At 40.1% G+C, this 23,400-nt stretch overlaps 2 protein-coding genes across 3 annotated transcripts; one reads left to right on the top strand and one right to left on the bottom strand.

The window, feature by feature from the left end:
- Positions 1-1,087: 1,087 nt before the first annotated feature.
- Positions 1,088-13,294, bottom strand: edem3 (ER degradation enhancer, mannosidase alpha-like 3). 2 transcript variants are annotated; one of them, XM_023408022.2, is made up of 21 exons: positions 12,600-13,294; positions 12,433-12,478; positions 11,956-12,056; positions 11,778-11,817; positions 11,335-11,447; positions 10,967-11,120; positions 10,107-10,241; positions 8,945-9,050; positions 8,530-8,627; positions 8,133-8,258; positions 7,959-8,042; positions 7,667-7,750; positions 7,114-7,238; positions 6,274-6,445; positions 6,030-6,175; positions 5,769-5,913; positions 5,099-5,290; positions 4,657-4,822; positions 3,984-4,169; positions 3,542-3,589; positions 1,088-2,413 (listed from the first exon to the last, which is right to left on the bottom strand). In XM_023408022.2, exons 1-21 carry the CDS (start codon positions 12,686-12,688, stop codon positions 2,034-2,036), a joined length of 2,736 nt encoding a protein of 911 aa, XP_023263790.1. In that variant the 5' UTR covers positions 12,689-13,294; the 3' UTR covers positions 1,088-2,033. The 2 variants fall into 2 exon arrangements, with proteins under 2 accessions (XP_023263790.1, XP_087030573.1); XM_087174447.1 differs by lacking the exon at positions 3,542-3,589.
- A 429-nt stretch (positions 13,295-13,723) lies between these two features.
- On the top strand, positions 13,724-21,955 carry npl (N-acetylneuraminate pyruvate lyase (dihydrodipicolinate synthase)). Its single transcript, XM_023408024.2, has 13 exons — positions 13,724-13,835; positions 14,745-14,860; positions 15,096-15,178; positions 15,420-15,493; positions 16,915-17,002; positions 17,113-17,170; positions 19,394-19,469; positions 19,890-19,982; positions 20,096-20,244; positions 20,363-20,409; positions 20,503-20,587; positions 20,684-20,723; positions 20,870-21,955. The coding sequence occupies exons 3-13, from the start codon at positions 15,102-15,104 to the stop codon at positions 21,007-21,009; spliced, it is 927 nt and encodes a 308-aa protein (XP_023263792.1). The 5' UTR covers positions 13,724-13,835; positions 14,745-14,860; positions 15,096-15,101; the 3' UTR covers positions 21,010-21,955.
- The last annotated feature ends 1,445 nt before the right edge of the window (positions 21,956-23,400 follow it).

The raw sequence follows: 23,400 nt of genomic DNA on the forward strand, positions 1-23,400 counted from the left end.
AACAACAACAAAAGACAGGAGCAAAGAGAGAAAGAAACCACAAGCAGGAACGTGGTTTTCTCTTGGGGGATAAACGACACCTTTGGGAGACGATTAACAACTAATTCACGCTGATACTTACTCAGATGAACCGGTTCCGCTCGGTCCACTGGAGGATAGCCGGTCGGGTCTTCCGGCTGTGTCGGGCGGGATCTGCGCTATGGAGACTCGAGAGCTCAGAGCCTCGAGGACTGAACGTAAACCGTGGCTTGCGTCATTTCACCAGGATGCCACTATTGCGCGCAGCAATGCAGCCATCTTGCTGAGGAGTGCCCCACCAACTCACCAATCACTGCTGGACCCAGAGCTGCCGTCTTTATTTTGGTCCCAGCAATGAACCTGATCCACCACGAGCTACTGTATTGTCAAACCTTTTCCATCATAAAAATGTCACTTTTAACCAGCAGTGGAAAGTTACCAAGTACAGTTCCTAAAGTGTTGTAATTGTAGCCTATTGTATTTAAATTTAATTATATTTTATACTATACTACTCCACATATTTAAGGGGCAAATATTCAATACATCTGAAAACTATATTTACTATATTCACTAGATTCCATATTTCTATTTTTACTTAATTAAAAGATGTGAGTACTTCTTCAACCACACCTTTAATCAGTTTGACAGTAATGCTATGGTACACGCTGAGGATTTTCCAGTTACAGATCTAAGTCATCTTTACTCAACTGACGTTTATGTGGGGGTGTTCGCCCACTGTCTATAGAAACATGTCTGTAGGAAAAGAACTTGGTCAAAAATTAAATCTTCACCTTTCACTCATTAATTCCGTTTTCTAGTATGAGTGAACATGTTTTTAAAAATTCCACTGAAAATTAACAGATGTGACGTGTGCTAAATATTCTGTGAATTCATTTACATCATTAAAAAGTGGTATAACAATCAAGGTTCACAGTCAAAACGGAAACTCTTTTTGGATTCAAACATGCCTTCATCTTAATACAGTAAACTCAAAATAAAATGAATAAATCTTCTCTTGAATTGCAACATCTAAACCAAATACCTGTGTTCAAATCAGAATCAGGCCAGGTTTCCCCATTTCCCTCTCAATTTTTATTTAATTCCATCATGTTAATTTATTGGCATTTTTCTGTTCCTTCCAATCAGTCAGCAGCTACAGCATAACAGACAGATCATATAGCGCCCTCCTGTGGCTGTCTGTGGGGGTGTAATCCATCCCACTACGCTCCTGAGGGTGTGTCTGCTCCACCAGATGTGGTCCAGAGGTTGTTGGCTGGGAGGAGCACCGGAACCTGAGCGAACAGCGCTATACTGTTTCAGTAAATATATCTTACTACATATTTACACTGACAGATGACTTCATATACCTCCAGAGAGATTATTTTGGTGTTGAGTTTGTCTACCATAAAGCCATAAAAAGATCCTGCAGCTTATTTGATGTCACCGATCACCACGTGAATTAAGTCTTTTAACTCACATCAATGCGTACATATGATTAGGTCCAAGACCATAAAAACAGTAAATTTATCATCACAAATAATCATCACGTTTAAATAAAATTGGTCGATGGATTAATTAGTCAGAACGTAGTTGTTGGACCAGCACTCATCTGAGCAAAAGGAGTCAGAAATGCATAGAGAACAACAATGTGAGAAGTAATTTGGACTGGAAAGTGAGACACTGTTACACACAGTCTGGTCCATGTCATTCATTAGGTTTTGTTATGACAGATTAACAGAAACTGCATGAGAAAGTGAGGTAAGAACCCTGGTCTCTCATCCATTGTCTACCAGGCTAAAAAGGACTTCCTTATGGTCCAGTGATGCAGTATGTTGGCTTGCCTTGGCACGTGGTACCATCTACAGAGGGAAAGAGAAGAAACAGTCACGAGAGACATCTCCCCAGCTTTCTTTGTGTTCATCAGTTTGAGGCTGGTGTGAAGATGCGTTCCCTCTGGGGCTCTCTCCATGGTGGGATCAAACCACAGTCACAGGGTATGTCACACCCGATGACTGTCAGAGCTCATCCTTCTCCATCTGCTGGAAAGCCTCCAAGTCTTCCCGCCAATCAGCCAGCAGTTCATCCACTGACTGGCTACTTGAGTCTGTGTCACCCTCAGACTCCTCTCTCCTGTCAGAGTCTCTCTCCTCCTTAGGCTGAGCCAAATCAGCTTCTGCCTCTGTAGGACTAGCTTCTTCTTCCGGTGGACTAACTTCTTCTGCAGGACTAGTTTCTTCATCTTCAGGACTGGCTGCGTCCTGGGATGGGGTAACCTCCTCTGAAACAGATTCGTCCAGCTCCACCGTGCTGATTTGCGATTGGCTGGTAGGCTCAAATGAGGTGGGAGTTGTTGCCTCAGTTAAGCAGCCCTCCCCCGCTTCTTGCATGTCCACACCTGAAAAGGAAGCAGGGGCATAAGGCTGAGCAGCTCTACGCAAAAAGATGTACAGGACACATACACACACAAAGCTCCTCTCCTCCTCTTCAGTCAGTAATCCATACAACATGCCTCCTTGTAGCCATTCTCAGTCAAAAATAGAACAGTTTTCATCGAGAGGCTGTCAACCATAACAGCATGATGCTGATGGTGAGTCATGTTTCCCGCAGGATAAAGTCATTCTCACATAGCTGCACGACCAAACTGAAAGTCAACTGAGGAAAGAAATCTGGCAAAAAGTCCTACTGTGAATTTTGCACGGAACTGGTTAGAAACAAAAAATCTACTTGATCTGTTATAGTTTCTAAAAATGTAGCCACTGTGTTAAGGAACGGTTTTGTGCTTTTTATTATACAGTCGAAGGAATATACCCAGGACTGCCGCAGTGACAACAGGCAATAACTGTAACTTTAAGGCTTGCATAATTCCGGTACAGACACGCTATCTGGTTATTATGGTGTCATGGTGGCTTTGTGGCTATAGAGACTACCCATAAATCACAGGATTTGTAGTTGTGTGTCTTTTTCAGTAAGCACCTGTTCTGCTGAATAGTGCTCAGTTCCCTAACTGTTTTGTGTGTGCTGTTATGCAGCTACACCCATGTTACCTATAATGGTAATAGTCCCTATTTTAGCTTATTAGCATTAGTTATGAAATATTTCCATTTTACAGCAAACACAGATGAATATAAAAAGTAAATGTGGATAAAATCAAGAAAACCTGACCAAAAACAAAGTATGAATTCGGTAGAAATGGTGGAAATTAAAAGTGGGGTCAAACCCTGCCACACCGTGCAGCCTTGCCATGTGTAACTACTGGTTTGCTCCTGCGAGAAAAAAGACATAATGAGCTGTCGTGTCCTAAACTCTAAGGGGGAAAATAACAAATGACAATACTGTGACTGCACTAAGCTTTTCTATCAAACACTAAAACAATCCTGTGGTTAAAGGGAAGAGTGAGAAAGAGAGGGTTGGAGAGATACAAGCATTAATGTAAGGAGGAAAAACAGAGGTAAAGTCAAGGGGAAGGAAATGCGCAAAATGTTGTTAACAGACAAAGAAAGAAGGAGAAGAACAAAATACTTACTGCCCTCAATCAGGCTGCCAGGAAGAGGTTTACCTTTGAATATGGCGGCTGCTCATCCAAAAGGCGAGAGGGTTATGAAAAAAGAAAAGAAGCCAAGAAAGAGAGGAGAGGAAAGGCACTGTTACAGTCCACCACAGGGGAATACAGGGATTTGGCAAATGGGGAAAGAAGGAAAATAATGAGGATGCAATATTGATAAGGGTGTAAATCTCCACCATGCACCATTATAACCACAGCTGGTGGGTGGCTTTGGAATGAGTCACGATCTCTGAGACTTCAAATAATGCCTGAATCCCTACACCTCATCTTTATTTTACGAAGCCGAGTGCATAATGGGACTCAGTAAGTAGAGAGATATAAGCACACTGAAGTGATCAATCTTATCAAGAGAGATAAGTGGAACAAAGAGAAGAACTCCAACCATTAGGGAGTAATGTCACACCTCTGTCTCTGGCTTTATCGCTCAGCAGCACCTCCACCTCCCTGTACTCCTTCAGCGCCTCCAACAGGATGTTGCCCTCCTTGTGAAAGAGGAAGAGGAGAGGCAAGGTGATGTCATCTGTGTTGCGGCCGTCCCCAGCCATCTGAAACAGGGGAGCTGTGTCACTGCTGCTGCCATCGTTGTCGTCTGGAAGGAGAGAAATGAGGCAACAGGAGGAAAGTGAGAGATATTAGTCAATTTTATTGACTGACAAAGATATGGATAATCAATTTATCATTGAAGTTCTTCTGGGTCTAACTTCTCAAATGAAAGATTTTCCTGTTTTTCAGTGTTTTGTACAATTGTAAATTCAATCTTTTGGTTTCGGCTTTTCGGACAAAAAAGGGAATTTAAAGACATAACCAAGAGCTGTGGGAAAAAGTGATTTTCACAACTGAGAACTGAGATTTACTGATAATATATTGTCGATTCTATAACCTATTGTAATACACTACATATATAAGGATTATTATTATAGTATAATTGTCAATCTTACTGAAGTTCTGCCTTATTACTCATGTGATGTGCAGAACCCTGTTGCACAGTGAGTCTTCAAGATAATCAATTTATCGTGCACTAATCTAGTCACTGAGTAGTTATCTTCCATTTTGTGTCGTTAGCTGCTTGCCCTCACCGATGACTATGCCTCCGATGGCGCCAGCCTTCTGGATGTGTCGAGCCTTTTCTGCAAACATGCACTGACCCCTCTGGAGAAGAGCAATGTGGCCCTGGACGTACTCAGCGTTGGTGATCTCAGAACAGCCACTATAGGGTTCAGCCACAGTCACAAAGCCTCGTACCTGCACACAAGAGGGAAGAAGACGCAGAATGAATGAACATCTTTAATATTATGTGGTGCACAGAACAGCGGTCTAATCCCACATGTTCTCTTCTGGTGGTGAAACCGAGAACTCATCTTTCCCTCTGTTTGAATTAGGAAAGTATTCTGTAATAGCAAGTGCCCTCTTAAAAATACAGGGGAAAAGTGAGTGGCTCTTTTTGGAAAAACAAACAGGAGAACAGTTAAGTGCCCATTTGTAACCTGGGAGTTTGGCAAAGCTGCAAAACCCACTCACCCCTGTGGAACTTTTGGACAGGTCTGTGCCAAACTGCGCTGGGCCGGCGGTCAGCACAACTCTGCCAAAGAATGGATGTGAGACGATTTGAATGGCCCTGGGAGGCAGCTGCTCTTTCTGCTGCTGGCTGGACAGCTCCATCATCTCCTGCATGAAACGTACGCCATCCTCCGCTGCTACTGCACTCACCGCCTAGGAGGAGAGGAAGAGAGAGAGAGACACTTTTAAAAAGTCAGGAAGGAAAGAATACCATAATTTTGGGAGGTTTGGAAAAAGAATATGTCTGCCACTTTAAACTGTCTCTTAATACAACAGCAACAGTATCACAGCATATTTTCTTGCAGTTTTACATGTAAACAGATGCACAGTGTCGTATCTTTTAACGACATCAAGAACTTTAATGCACTCATTCATAATGAAGTGAATAAATATGATTGGTTCCTGCCTTGTGAAAAACAACTATACAATATTCTGCATATTTCAGTATTGTCTACAATAGCATAATATTGTAAGTACACTGTCTCATGAGACACTCATTCCCACCCCTGAAGCTGAAAAGTAGAGTTAACACGCTGTTAAGAAACTAAATTAGTCTGTGGATTGTTTTTAATGACAACCAGCCACTTACAAAAACATGTGAATGTTTATCCTTGTTGTTAAATTGCTGTACCTGCGTAGCATGTTGGACCAGCTGCACCCTGCCATCTTTCAAGTGGATGAGACTGACTCCCATCCTCCTCAGCAGCTCCAGATGTTCAGGGTTGTTTGCCATGAAGTCCTGAGCCCTAAGGGGAGGACGACCCATACCGGGTTCCCTGAAAGGTGGGTAAGCAGGAAGAAGAGCAGGAAGATGGATGAGATACAGTAGTTAGGGAAAACAGATAAAAATGGAGACATATAACCTGGTAAAAAAACCTGTATTTATATATACCGGTAAGGAGCAGGACGAGGGCAGCTCTTGTCCACAGCGCTACGGATTGGTTCTCTCAGGTTACGAGGGAAGGCGGGGTCCGGAAACAGGAGGCGGGTGTTTGGGCAGGTCCAATCAAAGTTTGAGTCGTCCAGCTCCTCCTTTGACTGAAGTACATGTATGACAGGTTTTATTATTTACTGAAATGCATAAATGCTTTCATCTCTTTGTCAGATTTTAATGATAATGGCATCATTAAAATTACCGTTCTATTTGAGGAAACGGATGAGGAGTGAGGGGCTGCGGAGAGAGACAGAGGCAGCAGGTGTGCCTCAGTTGTGAAGACGTAGTCCTCCACATCAAAAGGTAGGTCCTCCGCTTCAGCAAACAACAGGAACAGGTATTTGAACATCTCAGCAAGGAAGAACGAGTCCATTCTGAGAAAAAGAGAAGATGTATAAGACAAAGAAGACACTGCTAAACATCCATATATTCTCCATATCTATCAAATTATCAATATGGGCATCACAAAGTAGAGCCCGACTTATCAGCAGGCCAATATCAACATGCTTACAATACCTGTAAGCATGTTGGAAGATAAACTGCATTTTTGTGTATTTGACCCAAAAGTTCCTTAATTTATGTTTAATGTCACTTTTATTGTATTGTTGTCATTTTCACCTCTGAAGTAAATTTAGTTTTTTAAGTTATTCTTGATAAAAAAATTATAATTAAATGTAACTTTTTTTTAATGTCATCTTTTAAGATATAATTATGTTGTTAACTGTAAAATGTCCTGCTTCACTACTTATCCATATTTGCCTCAGAAATTTAGTATTAGTTGGGCTCAGTTACCAATCCAAAGCTTGTTCATATTTGTTGTTTTGTATCCAGTGATCGTTAAATAATATTTAATATATCCCACTATTGAACTTTTCCTTCCTTTCACTAGCTGTATTTCATACCATGCTTTACATACCATTATCTCATGTTATGTACAGCTGATGGTACAGTATGTAATGCATGTCTAAAATGTTGTCTGCAATTGCAGTTTAATAGTACATCTTCCTATGAATGATTGGAATATGTTCTCAGTCTTTCTCACCGGTCCTCATGGCTCCCAGTGCGCACGTCCTTCATTGCAGCAAAGCCGCAGGGAACACGAGCAAAGCGATTGAGGTTGTCGAGGATGGTGCGACCTGCCTCCAGGTAGTAAGGGTCTCCTGTGGCCTGGGAGAATGAGAGGACAGTAGTGTGATCACTTCAGAGGACAGACTAGGCTCCAGTGAAATCTTCTCAGACACAAAGATGTAACTCTCAGTGTTTTATCACATTATGTTCCTTTGTTAAATTTTTATAAGACACCAAAAAGCCAAAGGCAGAGTATTATTATATGATAATTATGAACACTAATTAGTGGCCTGCATGCTGGAGGCAGCTCACAGTGGCTGAAATGGAGATAGTGTTTCTGAAACTTTGTAAGTAAGTCCAGATGTACCTTGAAATTTTAGTCAAACGTTAGAAAAACTTCAGATGAAACTGCAAGCTGACAACATTTAACATAAACTGATGAATGATCAGAGGCGTTAACCTCGCAACTGTGGCACTAAAAAGAGCACATTTGCATTACTGTATGTCGAGCTTCCCTCATAAATTACCTTGTAAAGGAAATAGGTGCTCTCTGCAAACTCAGGCCTCAGGGGGTGTTGGGCCCAGTGTACCCTGAAATCAGTAGTGAAGGCCTGGGGACAGAGGAAGAAGGACGAAGGGGTCAGAACACCATTCAGGGCGTTGTAATTAAAACGGACAGACCGACCTAAAATGCAGCTGCCTTGTGTGAAATGCAGGCTGGTTCACTTTAAGCCAGTTTTAGTCGACAACATACGCCATGTGGGGTTATTTGACTCTATTTGAATGATATCAAGTCAGATACACAGAGAGACAGATTACCTCCGGGAGGAAGTTGTGTTTCTTGGTAACTTGGTACAACATCTCGTGAGTCTCGATAGCAGGACGGATATCTCCTTTCAATACCTGGGACATGCACAATATGTACAACATTACTGGAATGACACAAGACAAGAAGAGACAGTAAGAGGTTCACTTGACGTGATCCACTCTGACCTGCAGTCCAGGGAAGAAGGCCAGCAGAGAGTCCATCCAGGTGCGAGCAGGAAGTAGAGGTTTGTGGATGTGGACATCCAGCAGCAGAGGCGGCTGACTAATGTACTTCATTATAGATGCGTAATGCTGAATGGGACATACATGGTAAAGTAGTGTTTATTGAGTACAATGTTAAAAAATAAATAAATAAAAAAGAAGAAGCAATATTTTTGATGCCAACTTGTGTGCTGAAGGACTACACAGAATCCTAAAATGCACAAATGGAAAACTAGAAGGCTGATTTATCTTGAGAAGCCCCTGTGACAAAATGCTATTATGAAGACAGAGAGGCCTCAAATTACTCTGAAAAGTGTGTGTGTGTGTATGCGTGTGTGTGTGCGTGTGTGTGTGTGCTCACAATATTGAACCGCTGCAGAAACAAGTCATCTCCCAAGAGGATGTAGGCCTTTAGTAGGTATTCATAGTACGAGTCAATTCCTGCTCCAACTCCACTGTCTGGAGACACAATCATACATCAGTTTATAAGACAAGAGAAATCGGGTGACAAACAAATGCTCTGTTTTCACCCTCTCAGTCCCTGCACAGCCAAATCACCTCTCACAGAGACAGAAAAATTATAACTGTACTCACTTTCCCATGTCCTTTTCTCCTCATCAATACATAACTACTGCAGCCCCCTCCCCTATTTCTCCACTCCCATTTCTTTCATCCCTGTCTCACCCCTTCGTCTGCCCTCCTCCAACCTGTCACTCAGTCATGTCATTCTACTTCCCTCTTTCATCCACAGACCCACTCAGGCCCCCTTCTCTCACCTCTACGGACCCACTCTCCAGAGTGGATGTTGATGGTGGTTCCCACCAGATTGCTGTTCCTCTGTCTCTTCTCCCACAGAAAGTCCAGGGCTCTCCGGGCATGGGCCTGTGTGAATCAGAGGAAGGGTGCATCATTGATTAAAAACGTAAAAATCGATCTGCAGCAGCTGTCCACTGTTAGAATGATTACAGTGATTGACTCCTTGCTTGTTCAGCAGTTTGGTGCTGCCAGGAAATGAACTAGTCCTAGGCTCTAATATGCTAACACATCAAAAAATATTTAACTTTTTAACAAATACCTGAAGTTTTCTTTATATCTGCTTGAGTAAAATGTACAAAAAAGACCAAATGCTTACATTTTTACACACTCACAAATGTCTACATTTCACTTATTTCACCTCAATACATTTGCCATTAAGAGGCCTTTATCGCAAAATGCATTTTGACATGTCACAGTGGGAAAATCAAATATGCAAACAAAATGAATGACGTCTGAACTCCATTTGGCTGTTTAAATAACTGCTGACCCAACTAACAAAGATCATATAAGAGACAAAACAGTTGCAAGGCAACATATTATCACAGTGAATCCGGGAGAACATCAGGGTGTCAGATGATACAGCATAAGCACAAAGAAATAAACAAAGAAAACAAAAGATAATGCCTCCAGCCACAGCTGTCATGGCACAGAGGAATAACAAAGTGTGACCTGGATTAAAGATAAAGAAAGAGATGAACCACTTGTAGGATGTGTCTGTTCAGAGCTGATATATGTCTGCTCAAATAGCCGATGGAAACAGTTTAACAGCTCTTTTACAGTGGTGACAGGTAAGTATGTTTAAGTGTCAGCTCAGGAAAATATTCCAGGAGATTTGCAAGCACAAAAGCCTTTGTCTCTTTGTATTAGAAGTTCTACTTGTAAATAATTATCCAAGGTCAAAAACATGAACTTATTTTAGTCACAAAATGTTTAATTTATTACTGATTTATGTGGTAAACCAACATTATGATTGTTGATATTTCCAATGGGTTTCTCCTGTAAGTGTGGTCAAAGCATTTGCAGTATTCAAGACAGATATAAAGAGCAATTAAAGGTCCATTAAATCATAAATTAAACATGTTAATGTAGGCATGAGTTGATTATCTGGTGAAAATGTAATACCTCAAAAACAGGATCCCCAGTGAAGCGACTTAAGGCAGCAAACTCCAGGATGATGGTTCCTGCACACGCAGTACAAGTGTCTGTTTCTGTGCCTGTTCTCGTCTCAGGACCCCTGACTCCATATTTCAAGTTCACCTGTCAAGAAGGAAAAAAGAAAACATTTTTTTAAAAACTGTTTTTAGAGACGCATTTGCTCTGCAAGAGATTTTGCATGAAAATTAGTCAGCCGTGAAAATGTCTGTGTCTAAAAGCTGTGACAGCTGCGAGCAGAGCGGTGAAGCAGAAAATGGAAAATATGTAGCCATGATCTGCAAGAATGCTGCGAGCAAAAGTAGCTGTCAATTTGTCATACAGCAACACAGGAGGTGTGAGCATAATAAACCTAACAATGTCTTTTATAATGCATACGTGATCGGACATGTTTAATGACGACTTTGATAAAACTGAATTTTGTTTAAGAGGTAATTTTCTACTTCTTTCAACATACAGACTTGGACTGAGTCCAGTAAATGCATCACAAATGACTTTCGTCTTCACTGACTCTTCTTACTAAACAACTGCTACAATTACAACTACACAGGTTTTATCATTTCAGGCAGATGAGCAGTTACTGTCTTCCGATCAGAACAATAATTTTTTATTCAGTATTACCCTATAAACTGCACTACATGTATTGGCATAGAGCATGAAGAGCCTTCTACTTATTTGGAAAGAAAATCCTGAAAAATTTAATAATCTGGTACTACCACCATACAAGAGAAGGCTGATATGTATAGATCCATTAGACAGTGTACAGTGTATTTCACTATGTCGGTTTGTTTCTGGCACAAGCTGAATTACAGTCTGTGTGTCTGCCTCACCCGGGGGTAAGGCAGGCCACTGCTGGTGTTGAAGGCCGGCAGCAGTCGGACACCCAAGTCTTTGGCCATATGCAGGAGCTCATCCTGGTACCACTGCATGTGCTGACCTCCGTCCTTCAGCATCACAGCCATGGAGTGGCCTCCTAACAGACCTCTGAGCACACACACAAACAAACAACAATGGAGAATAAAATATAACACAATCCACTGATTTCTTCTGTCTTTCGTCTACTTAGAACTTCAGCTGTTCTGTTTAGTGCTCATTAAATTAGATTTTAAAAAAAAGTTTTACTTTAAAATATGTGACTGTATATGAGTGATGTATTTCTTAACGGCCATTGAGTGTTGACAGTCCAGTCCAATCTTACCCAAGGACTCGAATGTTGGTTTCAAAGACCGAGACCACAATGTCATTGTCCAGCCTCACATCTGACAGGACTCTCCTCACTGCAGCCTCAAACTCTGTGGTCTTATTCAAAAGCTGGCAATGAAAAATAGAACATGATTATAAAAATGAGGCTCGATTATGCACCATTTCACAGTCTAAAAGTGGAATAAAATACATTGGGTACTGTTCACAAAAATAATCCCAGAAATGTTTAATTACAGCCCTTGTTAATTTTTAACTAGTAACAATGACATTTCTCTCTATAAAAGACTCACACAGACAAAATATCATTATTATTAAAAAATAGATAGACTTCGATCATTTCTCCATATAATGTGCATACTACTTTCTTGTTATATGCTTTACATGCAGTCTTAAAAGTACCTACAAAAAAACTACAGTATACACAAAGATGATGCTCACCACTAGAGTATCCAGAGTATCAATGAGGGTCAGAGAGAACCTAGCAGAGAAGGACAATAATACGAGTGAGAAAAGAGCTAGACCAGCTGTGGTAATGTGTATGTGACTTTGACCCACATCATTATTATTACTCATTTAATACATTAGATCTCAATGTCAATGTACTCATGGCACTCACTTTCCAAGAGCGTCGTCTATGTCACCTCGACTGGGTTCAAGCCCACGTACTCTTCCTCTACATGTTAGAGGCATCAGCTCATCTGCTGGGTATGCATGGTCCTAAGAAACACAAGCAAACTCACTTTTACTCACTCCAATTCTGTTTTTTTTACATGGCCAACTCAATCTGATTAGACCTCAGTTATCATGAAATATACATGATGTGAATTATCCGAACATGAAAGAAGTTTCGAAGCCAGATGAAATATTTAGTGAGACAAAACAACAAAAAACAAGAAAAAAACATGCACCAAAGCATCAGTAAGGTGTATTTATTGTTCCGTAATTGTGGATTACCAAAAATAATATTACTTATTTTAAAGCAGACAGTCCCTGCTCTACACTAATTGTGTAGGCTGGGAAGCAAAAGATGCAAAAAAAAAAAAAAAAAATAGTCTTGGTCAACTTTAAATTCCTGTTTTTTTGAAGAACTTACCATGTAATTCTGATATGCATGGTCAAACATCTCAACCACTTGGTTCCTTTGGTGAAGAGATAGAGGACAGACACCAGTAGTCACAATGTGTAACATCTTTTCAGGAGCGAAAATGTTTTTCTCAGATTATATACTCCCAAGAGTGCTGTGCGATTTTCTCAACTCACCTCAACCTGTGCTTTTCCTCTCGTGTCATGGCCTGTCCAAGGCTGCATGATGCTCCAAACAGCATCAGTAAAAACACTACAGGCGGCATTGTGGTAAGTGGGCAAGATCGCAGCAATATGCATACAACTACAGTCTTGCTTTCAGTCAGTCACTGAGCAAATATCTATTCATTACCACTGCCCTAACCAAGCATTTATGTTATATCTCATCATCAATGGTTAAAAATAGTATCATGAATTAATCCTAGTTTGTTACTCAAACTTGGCCACTGACACTCCATCTGTCTCTCTCACCAAACAATTAAAACTGCAATATTTTGTGGGAATGTTATTTCAAGTAACTAGATACATCTGGGTGTAGCTGGTGGAGATGCATCAGACATTAGCTGTAGTGCAAAGTTGCTCAAAGTGTTGTGAGCAGGTTGGTCTGTCACTCCTGTTTACTTTTCCAGGCTGTCACCCGGACCTGCTGTAAACAAGAAGTGTGACACGTTGACAAGAAAAGGACTAACGTTTCATGTAACTGTGCCCTAAAGCAAACCCGATAAGTCAAATGAATCCAGCGATCCGAAAATGAAAATGCAAATAATCTATTCTATAGATGTGGTTTTGAGGGAACAGTACTCAGGGAAACTTCAAGCCAAACTTCAGTTATCAAAACGTACTGACATCTTCAAGACACACGGTAACCAAAGCAAGCAACGCCTCAGTAACAGTCCCGTCTTATTTGTTATTACTGTATTTATAATCCCACTCCTCAGCTCGTTTACTTACTCCCCTCAATCTACAGTCAACTAAACCAAAAGTCAAGAAAGTAGCCCTTGGAAGCTCCCGTTCATACCAGCTCCTATTCTCAGTGTGGGGTGTCTACGGTTAAGCTTTTGAGATAAAAAGTTAATTATTTCCTCCTCTTGACAGTGTTTCTCCGTCACCTAGTCAGACAAGCAGCCGGGCACTTGTCAGGGTTTGATCAGCCAGTTAGCCAGCTGCGCTAACTAGCCGGGGTGGTGTCTACGGAAAGACCGAGAACACGAGACAATTCGACAAAAAACACGTCCATTGTTGAGCAGCGGACCTCATATGGCTATCTTTTCAGTCCTTCGGAGTATAAAGTTGATCATTTCGCCGGAAACTGCTATTTCGCCAAGCTTGCTAGCCCGAATAACCGGATGCTGTTTGCGACAGAAACGTCAACAACATCCGCTTCCTGGAAACTGGAGCCTCGTATGCCCTAAGGTTAGTTTCTCAGGCAGCATTTCATCTCAGCCTTTGAATTAAATCGCCTCTCTGTGCGTGGGATGTGCAGACGTAACAACCACGAGCGTCACCCTACTATCATGCATATATATCCTGACACCATCAATAGCCAATAGTTTAACTTTTGAACAGGGAACCATGGACGTATTATGGTTCCGCGACGAGGCGGAAGAGTTACCTGAAAGTACATGTTCGGGAAACAAAAACCACAAACACCCCCCCCCCCCCCCCCCCCCCATTCTCACAGGTGCTGCCTTTATGTGCTGCTTGTGAAAGTTCGGAAAAATGGCTTTCAGCGCCTCTAGTGAACCAAAGTGCTGTCGTTTGTAAGTGATAAGGAAAATTGATCCCAATTAATAATCATATCTTTAAGTGCAAATTGTTCTCCAGATAATGAAAAAAGCTATGACAATGGTAATTATTTACGTGAATTCCTGCAATCGTCTAATGCAGTGCTTTTTCCATTAGTAGCTTGTTTGAGATAGTTTATTAGGCCTCTGCAAACATAAAGGCAAATTTGAGCCATTTGGGTATTGCCTTTTGTGTTAAATGTAGAGTTCCATGAGATTTTCATTTTCTTTGTGTACTGTGTTGTTTGTGCAAGCTTGCCAGCCAAAAAATTTAGAATATCCTGACAACATGAATGCAGCATTACTGCTTTGTAAATGAAAGAAAACGTCTAAATACATTGCAAAGCTATCGGAAACACTGTTTATACGTGTAAACGTGTAAAGGTACTTCCTAATTTATAACTATGGGAAGTGCATGTTTATTTTTATCGCTTTACACCCACAACTACTTTTCCCATTAAGCTTTGCGGCGTCACTTGACGCTCACACGGTTTCACGTGACAGGAATATGAAAAAATCCCTGACTTGTGGGAAACAGGTTGCCGAGAACGAACTTCCACAGCAATACAATTGATGTCTTCAACGCACAGAAGACAAAGCAGTCCTACATGTGCTCTGGCGCTGACGTTTGGATTCCTTTAATCGTTTTTTACGGTACATTTTAATTTCGTCTTCATTCCTTCCTATAACCCATATGTGTGTCTTAATTGATTACATGCCGTGCATACTTTAGGTGCATGATGCAATATTTATGTAAGTGTAAGTGACTTTTAATAACATGATAGTGACACTGTAAAAGTTATAACTAGGCTCAAAGGTTTTTCTTTCTTTCTTTCTTTCTTTCTTTCTTTTGTTCCATACCTATCTGGTTTATCTGTATGTAAATCAGAATCTCATGTCAGCCATGGCTTCTCCTGATAAAAAGCTGAAAGGACTTGTCGCAGCTACATTTACTCCATTCACAGCAGAAGGGTAAGCAGCCTTCAGAAACCACATTCCTTTGTGTGTTTTTCCATAAATCCAGCACTGAATGATGTGTTTGGTGTGTGAGTGTACTCATTCGATTCCCCTGTAATAGTTAAAAGTGAGGAGTGAGTGTGGACATATCTGAAAACTGTGGTCATCATACACCCTGGTTGACCTGGAATACTATAGCATGTTATTCTTTTTTTCAAATGTGTGGGCCTATATTTTTTACATTTTCCCAAAACAGTGAAATCAACCTGTCACAGATTGGACCTTATATTGACTACTTGGCAGAAAAGCAAGGTGTAAAGAACATATTTGGTAAGTTTACAAATGGATTTTTCCTTTGATATTTGTCATTGTCTGTGTTCCATCTGAATCACTGATATTGCATGTTTCACCTGGTTGGTTTGTAGCCATACCTTCTCAGTTAACCTTGTTAACCCTTGTTTCTGGTTTAAAATTGAATGAATAAATAAAAGGCTATCAGTCAGTTAGTTACTTTTGTACTATGGGATTTCACATACTCTACCAGTAATTCTACATTTGAAAATTAAATTGTCTGTCAAGTCATCTCACCAAAATAACTAAAAGGAAAAAAAAAACTAAGAAAAGCAGGAAAAATCTGATATCGGGGTATTGTGATACCGGTATTGATGACAACCGTGATATTTAAAAAATGAAACACTGATATATTGAAATAGTGATATCTTGTTTCATGAATCCCTGAAATCGTTAAATGCAGTGCTGCTTCTGTTATTCATTTTACGCCAAAATCCATATACGAGTTGAGGCTATTAAGAAACGAGACTGCCAGCACTAGTTTCATTATATAACAGCCACACATTGTATTCTAAATAAGTGAGCTGTGATTATATATTAAAAGAAAAGAAAAAAACACAAATAGATAATTACAGTAAAAACAGGGCCCTTATAAATGTAATGATAACCATACAGGCATTTTTCTGTTATTGCGCAGTCATCAGTTCCTACATAAGTTCCTACTCAGGTTCCATACAAAGGATATGGCTTCATTCTGTAGGAATCGTTGAATGTTTTCACCACAAACTAAAGTAGTGAGACACACCCACAAAGAGCTTGTAAAGTCTAATTGGCAGTGGTTAACATTTAAGTATGTTGTATACCCGGACAATACAAACAAACCCAGGACACACTTCTCTATAGGGCCACTGGTTGTTCCTAAAACCCCACAGGGTACCTTCACATTTAATCAATTAATACCAAAATCAGTTCAGCTGTCAATGAAAAATATTGGTTCACACTGCATCAATGTTGGCTTCATATAATTTTCCTAAAAAAAGGAAGAAAAAAAACTTTGGTATGGCATGTAGACATTAACACTTGTGATTGTGATGTCTTAGGTTAACGCTGCTTTATTGAACCTTTTCTGGACAAAGAAGATTATATTGTTTTGTCTCAAGCTCCAGTCATTTTTTTCCAAAAAGTGTTTTTTCCTCACATTCCCTGAAAGTCTAGTGGTGTAGTTTAGGCCATCCTTTTATTCATATATGTCAAGCAATTAGTTGTTTTTTGCTTTCTTTCCCTTGTTCTTAGTGGATATTGTATAACATACTCTACTGTAAAGCGTAATTTGTATTTTGTGAGTCCTGATTCATTAGAGCTAGATTGAGGTCAGCTTGTATTCCTTACTTTCCTTTAAGATCTGCTTTTGTGATGTCAAAAATTCTATGTAAATAAGGCAAGACTTTACTTGGTTACAGTGAATGGCACCACCGGAGAGAGCATGTCTCTCAGTGTTGAGGAGAGGATGACGCTAGCAGGGATATGGTGTGAGAAAGCCAAGGAAAAGTAAGTCATCACATGCTTTGAAAGTTTGCCGTTATGTCGAGTTTAGAGGAAAAAGGGGAATTTGATGGTTTGTGAAATTTTTGTCTTCATGTGTGTGCATGTCTCTACAGAATGGATCAGGTGATTGTGCATGTCGGTTGCATGAGTCTGAAAGACTCCCAAAAGCTGGTGAGTCATTGCCCTTTATATCATCAATAATGATGTGAAAATGAAATAAAACAAATGACTCACAAGAAAACCAGAGGGTGTGAAGCAAGATTACTAGAAGTAAAGGAGTTATTTTAATAAATCAGGCTTATTTTCAGGAAATCCTATTTCATATGATAGATTTTTAGAAGTCTATCCTAGGTTACCATGGAAACATATCCCTCCAGACTAGCCTGGTCCCAGTCAGGCTGGTTTTTAGGTTTAGCTTTAAAGCATTTAAAATTGATCCTCCAGATTGAAACACTGTTTTTTTTTCTCCAAAGTTATTTTCAATCAGCGCTCATATTCTTTCAGTCTGTAGTATCTGCATGGCAGTACTGCCATCATATATGCTTTTAGATGTACTGCAATTAAATTAAATGAATGAATGATTTTTTATAATATTAATTTTTGACTGGATCGCAGCAGCGGGGCCAGACCTATAATTGCAAATGTCATTGACTGACTGACTGAATGAATGATAGAGTTGAGTGATCATATATCCACCACTGCTCAGCAGAATGCCATTTGGCTGAGTTGGAGTTTCCCCATTGGCCATCGTTGACAATAGGTAGAATGCAAATATGACGCAGTGATGTCAGTTGTTTAAAGCAGTTCCACAACAGTTTTCAACAAAGGAGCATGTTCAAATGTATGAATGTGTGAACAAGTTCTACCGTAAATTAAATTTGTTTCCACGTCTTTTTTTTTTTTGTTTTTTGGTAGCGAGTCATTTTATGATTAAGTAGGTTTTTTTTAAGTCTGTTAATTAGGTTTTGCAATTTTTCCAACATGACACTAATAATTGTACACAAGGATTCCCTCCCTCCCTCCTGTCCCGATAGCAGAGATAAGCTAGGCTTAAGGCTTAGGCATGCAAAATGGGTAATGGGATTGGTCAAAGTTCAAAAACAAAACAAACGATAATGTAGCTGAAAGCAACAAGATCCCTGTATGCCACATGTCACACAGATGGCATAGTCAGATTAAACACAAATTTGTGTAAAAATGATGTGCATAGATTTCCAACACCATAAGGCAAAAGCTAAATTAGACAGCAGGTAAGTCTGTTGTGCTGCTGGTCGGACCTGAGCCCTGGTCATCACGAAATACTGGGTACCAACTAAAGGCAGTCGCTCATGTCATTGAGCTACAAGGTCATACATGAACATCAAGTTTTGGTGAGATAAGGAATACAACCCTGTACAATCCCCTTTTCCTCAGTGAACCTGTCAGGGAAAATCTAATCTTCTCTCGCTTAATAATACATCCTTGACCCATCTATTATTGATAGGTGGGGACATGTTTCCATTTTAGAAGTATGAAGTGTCTACCTAAGAGAGAGGTAAAAGAGATAATTCGGCTACAGAGGAGTGTTAGTTCTGGGGGGAACACCAAACATGGCTGCGAGAGGATCAGCTTGCATACTGAAAGATTTAAAAATGTCTGTCCAGAATTCAAGCAGGCGAGGACAGGTCACCTGCTGACATGTGGAGCAGGTCCGCCCAACACAGTCTCCGTCAACTCGACCCCCAAATCCTGCTCCCGAACAATTTTACTGGAGATAGACACAGGTTGAAGATTCTTGTAAATACTCGCCTGCAGCCTGCGCTGTACATGATGTGTCCTCAGTGTGACACCACTGTGGGGGCAGGTGAGGGGTGGTCTTGTAGTCGGTGATAGTCATCATGCCTTCTGGCCAGGTGTTCTTCATGTTGTCTTTGAGTGTCTTTTTTTCAAGTGTGACTGGAAACACTAGTGTCCCTGGATTTAAAGGCTTTGTTGCGTGCTTTCAAGAGATTTTGTACCTCTTTATTCATCCATGGTTTGTGGATTGGAAGCATCTTTATTTTCTTGACCACTGTGATGTTGTCCACAAAGCTGTTGATGTAGAAAAGGGCAGTGGCCGTGTATTTTTCCAGGTTCACCTGTGTGCCGCGGGTAGCAAACGGGTTGTGCAAACAGATCCCATGTATTGCAGGTCAGATGTTATAGATGAGACATTTTTTCTGTTATATCTCTCAGTTATTATGCAGTCATCAGTTACTACATAATTCCAAGGAACGGAGCGATATTGCTTCATTCTATAAGAATCACTTTATGTTTTCATTGGAAACATTTCACAAAGAGTTTGGATAAGTGGCAGTGGTTAACAGTTAAGTATGTTGTCATTGTTCTTCAAAACTATGTTCATCTTCCCTCCAGGCTGCCCATGCAAAACTGATTGAGGCTGATGGGATAGCAGTCATTGCCCCCTCTTTCTTCAAGCCCACCACTGCAGGTATATGATTTCGGAAAAAACTGAAAAAATGTTCATGTTTTCAGATGAAAGGTCATGTGCATTGAAAAGGTGTGCTGCCAAACATCCACTCTCCACTCTTTCATTCATGCATCAGCACTGTACTTGTCAACTTAAAAATCCAAGAAAACTCAAAGGCACTCTCTTTTTCATACAACACACACAACACGACGAGCGACAGTACATAAACCCATGACAAGATATTCAGCAACAGTGAGAGGAAAAGGATATCTTCATGTTTATGTCTCCATGTATCCTATGCAAAGAGCACCTCAAACAAACTCAATTTGCATCCAGGAAGCTGCTCTTTCCAAAACATTTTTTAACTTTTCAAACTTAGTTTGAATGTAAAACCAGTTTTCAGTGTTTATAATGGAAATTTTCCTTCTCACCCCTTTTCAGATGCAGTGAAGAAGTTCCTCTGTGAAGTGGCTAAAGTTGTTCCAGAAGTGCCCTTCTATTATTATCATATTCCAGCTGTCACAGGTGTTAATGGTAAGTGCTATTGATGACTGATTTTGCATTTGGCAATCTTGGTGGAAAGCTTCTTAAATGTCTTAACTGATGGCATTGTGAATGTGACATGGTCTTTTTTTTCTCTTGCTCAGTGCCAGCAAGAGATGTGTTGGAAGGTATTGAGGCGCTCATTCCCTCCTACAGCGGAGTGAAGTTCTCCAGCACTGACCTCATGGACTTTGGCCAGTGTGTCAGCTACAGTCAGTCTGCTGACTGGTCAGTCCTCTATGGCGTGGACGAGGTCAGCCTTCTCCTCTTCTCCATCTTTTTTGTGCAAGGGTTGTTTATCATGCAAGATAATGTTGTGTGTCTCTAACCAAGAGCCAGCCTAAAACAATTTATATTTTATTTTTCCGCAGCAATTGCTAGCGGCTCTGGCTTTGGGAGCCAACGGAGCAGTTGGCAGGTCAGTGTGTGAGCTTGTAAAATTATTTGTTTCCTCCCATGCTCTGTGCGAATTTATTTACAAGGACATTGTTATTAATATCTTTGCCCACAGCACATATAACTATATGGGATGTCATATCAACAAGCTCATATCAAAATTTGACGCAGGCAAATTAGACCAAGCCAGAAAAATCCAGGTACTGTCCATCACCCCATTGTTCTTCCCAACCATCTCTTTTGAGATTTTGCATCAAGTTTGGTTACTGACATCTTTGTCTAATTTCCATGAGCAGTTCAAGGTGCAAGACCTTTTCACTTATGCCAAAAAACACGGTGAGTGGTGGTTATGTTATAATTTGGTTTTTTGTTTTGTTTTTTTAACCATATTTACCATACATAAAATAAATAAATGGTCTTGTACTGTACTGTACTGTAACAGTGTTACTCTACATTTGAACCTGCTTTATGGTTGTTGGTAGGCTTTGATCTGGGAGTGAACAAGCAGCTGATGAATAAGCTGTCAGGCTTGGATCTGGGCCCCCCTCGACTTCCTGTGATGCCATGCCCTGAAGTTCACGCTTTGACAGAGAAATTTCACAGTCTTTTTCCTGCATGCTGATTTGTTCGTACTGGATTGTTTAACCCTTAAAATCCCTCAATGGCCTTACTATTTAGAGCTAAATCCACTTACTGTATCCTGTTATGCTACTAAAGCAGCGATTTTCAATCAGACATTCACACTTTTCAACAAACCTGTCTGTTGAGTTGGATGGGAATAATCTGCATTTTCATTTTTCCAACAAGACTAACAGACATTTAAGTGGCCTTGTGCAATAGCTCCAGGTGCACAGTCAGAAGACAGTTTAGGATGGTTTGCATTTCTGTAAAATCAATCCAAAATAATCTTTGGGTTATTCAGCAGTTTAACGTTTTTTGCTTTTAAATGTCCTGGAACTTACTAGTGCACTCTACTGTTGCGATAAAGAAAAAAATCATGTTTCATCTGGGTTCACAAGGGTATGTTTTCTTTTTTGAAATACTATAAAATATTTTATGGGCATTATCTATTTACATATTTTTCAAGAGTTAATCTTTCCCTTTGATTGGGAAAATATTGATATGTTAACACTTATTATTGTCCATAACATGTGAACAATAACTAACTTCCATTGCCAAGGGAAATGTGGCACTTTTGTTACATTCAGGGAGCTGGGGTCTGTCACCATTCACCAGTGTTATTATCTTGTACTGTGTAAGACCATGATTGAATTTGAGCACTCAGCGCCTTATTTTGTATTTTGAGAGAATGAACATTCCTACAAAATAAACACTATTTCATGAATGAATTGTCTAACACTCCAAAACAGGCTAATTAAACATACAAGTGGTTACTAGAGAGCGTAAACCACTCGTAAATGAGATGCAGCCCTTGTTTATTTTTTAATGAAATGTTTACCTTCTGAATGGTATAAAAAGGGAAATATGTTTTATCTTTGCTTTGTATTAAAACAAATCACAATTTTCTTACTAATAAATGCAATGATTCATTTGTTGGTTCTACCTGATTCATGTTTCATTCTCATGCTTTGTTCCTGGAAAAAATTAAAATAACAAGCCCAGATTATCTCTCAAGACTTGCACAAACATGCGCTGTTGTGGATTTTTCTTTGTCTTTTGAAGAGAGGGGATGTACGTTCAGTTTGCAAAAGAGGCCTCTGAGACGAAGTAATAACCCGTTTGTATTTGTGGAACGACAGGAGATTGTAGATTCTCTTCAGATTGTACCTGTTATTAAGAAATTTAACATCATCAATGGTTAGTTTGCTGAAACTAATAATTAAGTGTTGCACCCAAAATCACCCCTCACATTTATTCTAAATTAAAAACCCTCCCTTCAATTCTAGTCCTTTGACATGAATGCTGTTGTTCCAAATTAACCTCTAATCACACAGAGCAGTTTTGGCAAAAGCACATTAAATCCAGCCGCTGCTCTGCTCCCCACAATGAAGCAATGCATTTACACATGACAGTAATGGCAATAGCTATGTGAAAGAACTGCCACTGTGCCACCCACTGACCACCATCTATGGATTCATATGGATTCAGCAGATGTGTAACTGTGTCACTTACTCATCCTCATCCTCTGCTTGTTCAAGCCATGTTTCATAATGACTTTCTAAATATTTCCATAATTCTATATATGTTTACTTTAGTGGCACTGTGTGTGTGTCAGGTTACATCTATTACATTGAACTCAGAAAGCAGTGTTTATTCTTGCAGTTTATGTTGGTTGTAAAGTCTAGGCTGCTGCATAGTAATGTGTGGAGCAATCTGAGCTCTCACTTCTTCTCATGAGATGAAAAAGTGCTGCGTTGTCTACAATATACCACATTTATGATGCAGGTAATTTTATTGGGCCACTAATCAGTGGTATTTGTTAATAATGTATATTTGTACATTATATGTATATATATGTTTTTGCCTGTGTTACGGACCAATCGGAAACAGGTTTGGTTTACAGTGCATTATGGGATGGCTGTAAGGTCAGCAGAGTAACGCGTGGAGGTAGAACGGTTCAGGTTAATAAAGTATGCACATGAAGTCAATGTTGATTCTCATGAGCTTATGTTTATTTAAAACACAACATGGGGCGTCGAGTAACTCAGTTGGATGAGCATCCGCCCCATGTGTAGAGGCTACAGTCCTCGGTTCGAGTCCCGCATCGGACAAGCCCTTACCTGCATGTCATTCCCCCTCTCTCTGCCTCCACATTTCCTGTCTCTCTCTACTGCACTATCAATAAAGGCACAAATTCCTGAATAAATATAAATAAAATAAAAAAAACACAACAAAATCCATTTCCATTTAAGAGTTTATTGAAAAGTCATCATGGCAGAAGAAAGAATTGAACAGTGATTAATTCAAATAACTGCTGGGACACAATCATGTTGTTAAGAATTTGTGCACCACAGAGGCCTTTTCGAAGTGAACAGTGCTGCCCTCTGTTGCC

The sequence above is a fragment of the Seriola lalandi genome, unplaced genomic scaffold (genome assembly GCF_002814215.2).
Source record: "Seriola lalandi dorsalis isolate HSWRI2012SDOR001 ecotype SW California unplaced genomic scaffold, Sedor1 jcf7180002054353, whole genome shotgun sequence".
NCBI classification, from domain to species: Eukaryota; Metazoa; Chordata; class Actinopteri; order Carangiformes; family Carangidae; genus Seriola; species Seriola lalandi.

Coding starts and splice junctions, on each gene's coding strand:
- edem3 (XM_023408022.2), bottom strand. CDS start 12,688: ATGCCGCCTGTAGTGTTTTTACTGATGCTGTTTGGAGCATCATGCAGC. Junction 10,242..10,966: donor GTGGCCTGCCTTACCCCCGG/GTGAGGCAGACA, acceptor CCTTCTTGACAG/GTGAACTTGAAATATGGAGT. Junction 6,446..7,113: donor ACTGGGAGCCATGAGGACCG/GTGAGAAAGACT, acceptor TCTTTTTCTCAG/AATGGACTCGTTCTTCCTTG.
- npl (XM_023408024.2), top strand. CDS start 15,102: ATGTCAGCCATGGCTTCTCCTGATAAAAAGCTGAAAGGACTTGTCGCA. Junction 19,470..19,889: donor CTTCAAGCCCACCACTGCAG/GTATATGATTTC, acceptor ACCCCTTTTCAG/ATGCAGTGAAGAAGTTCCTC. Junction 20,724..20,869: donor CACTTATGCCAAAAAACACG/GTGAGTGGTGGT, acceptor GGTTGTTGGTAG/GCTTTGATCTGGGAGTGAAC.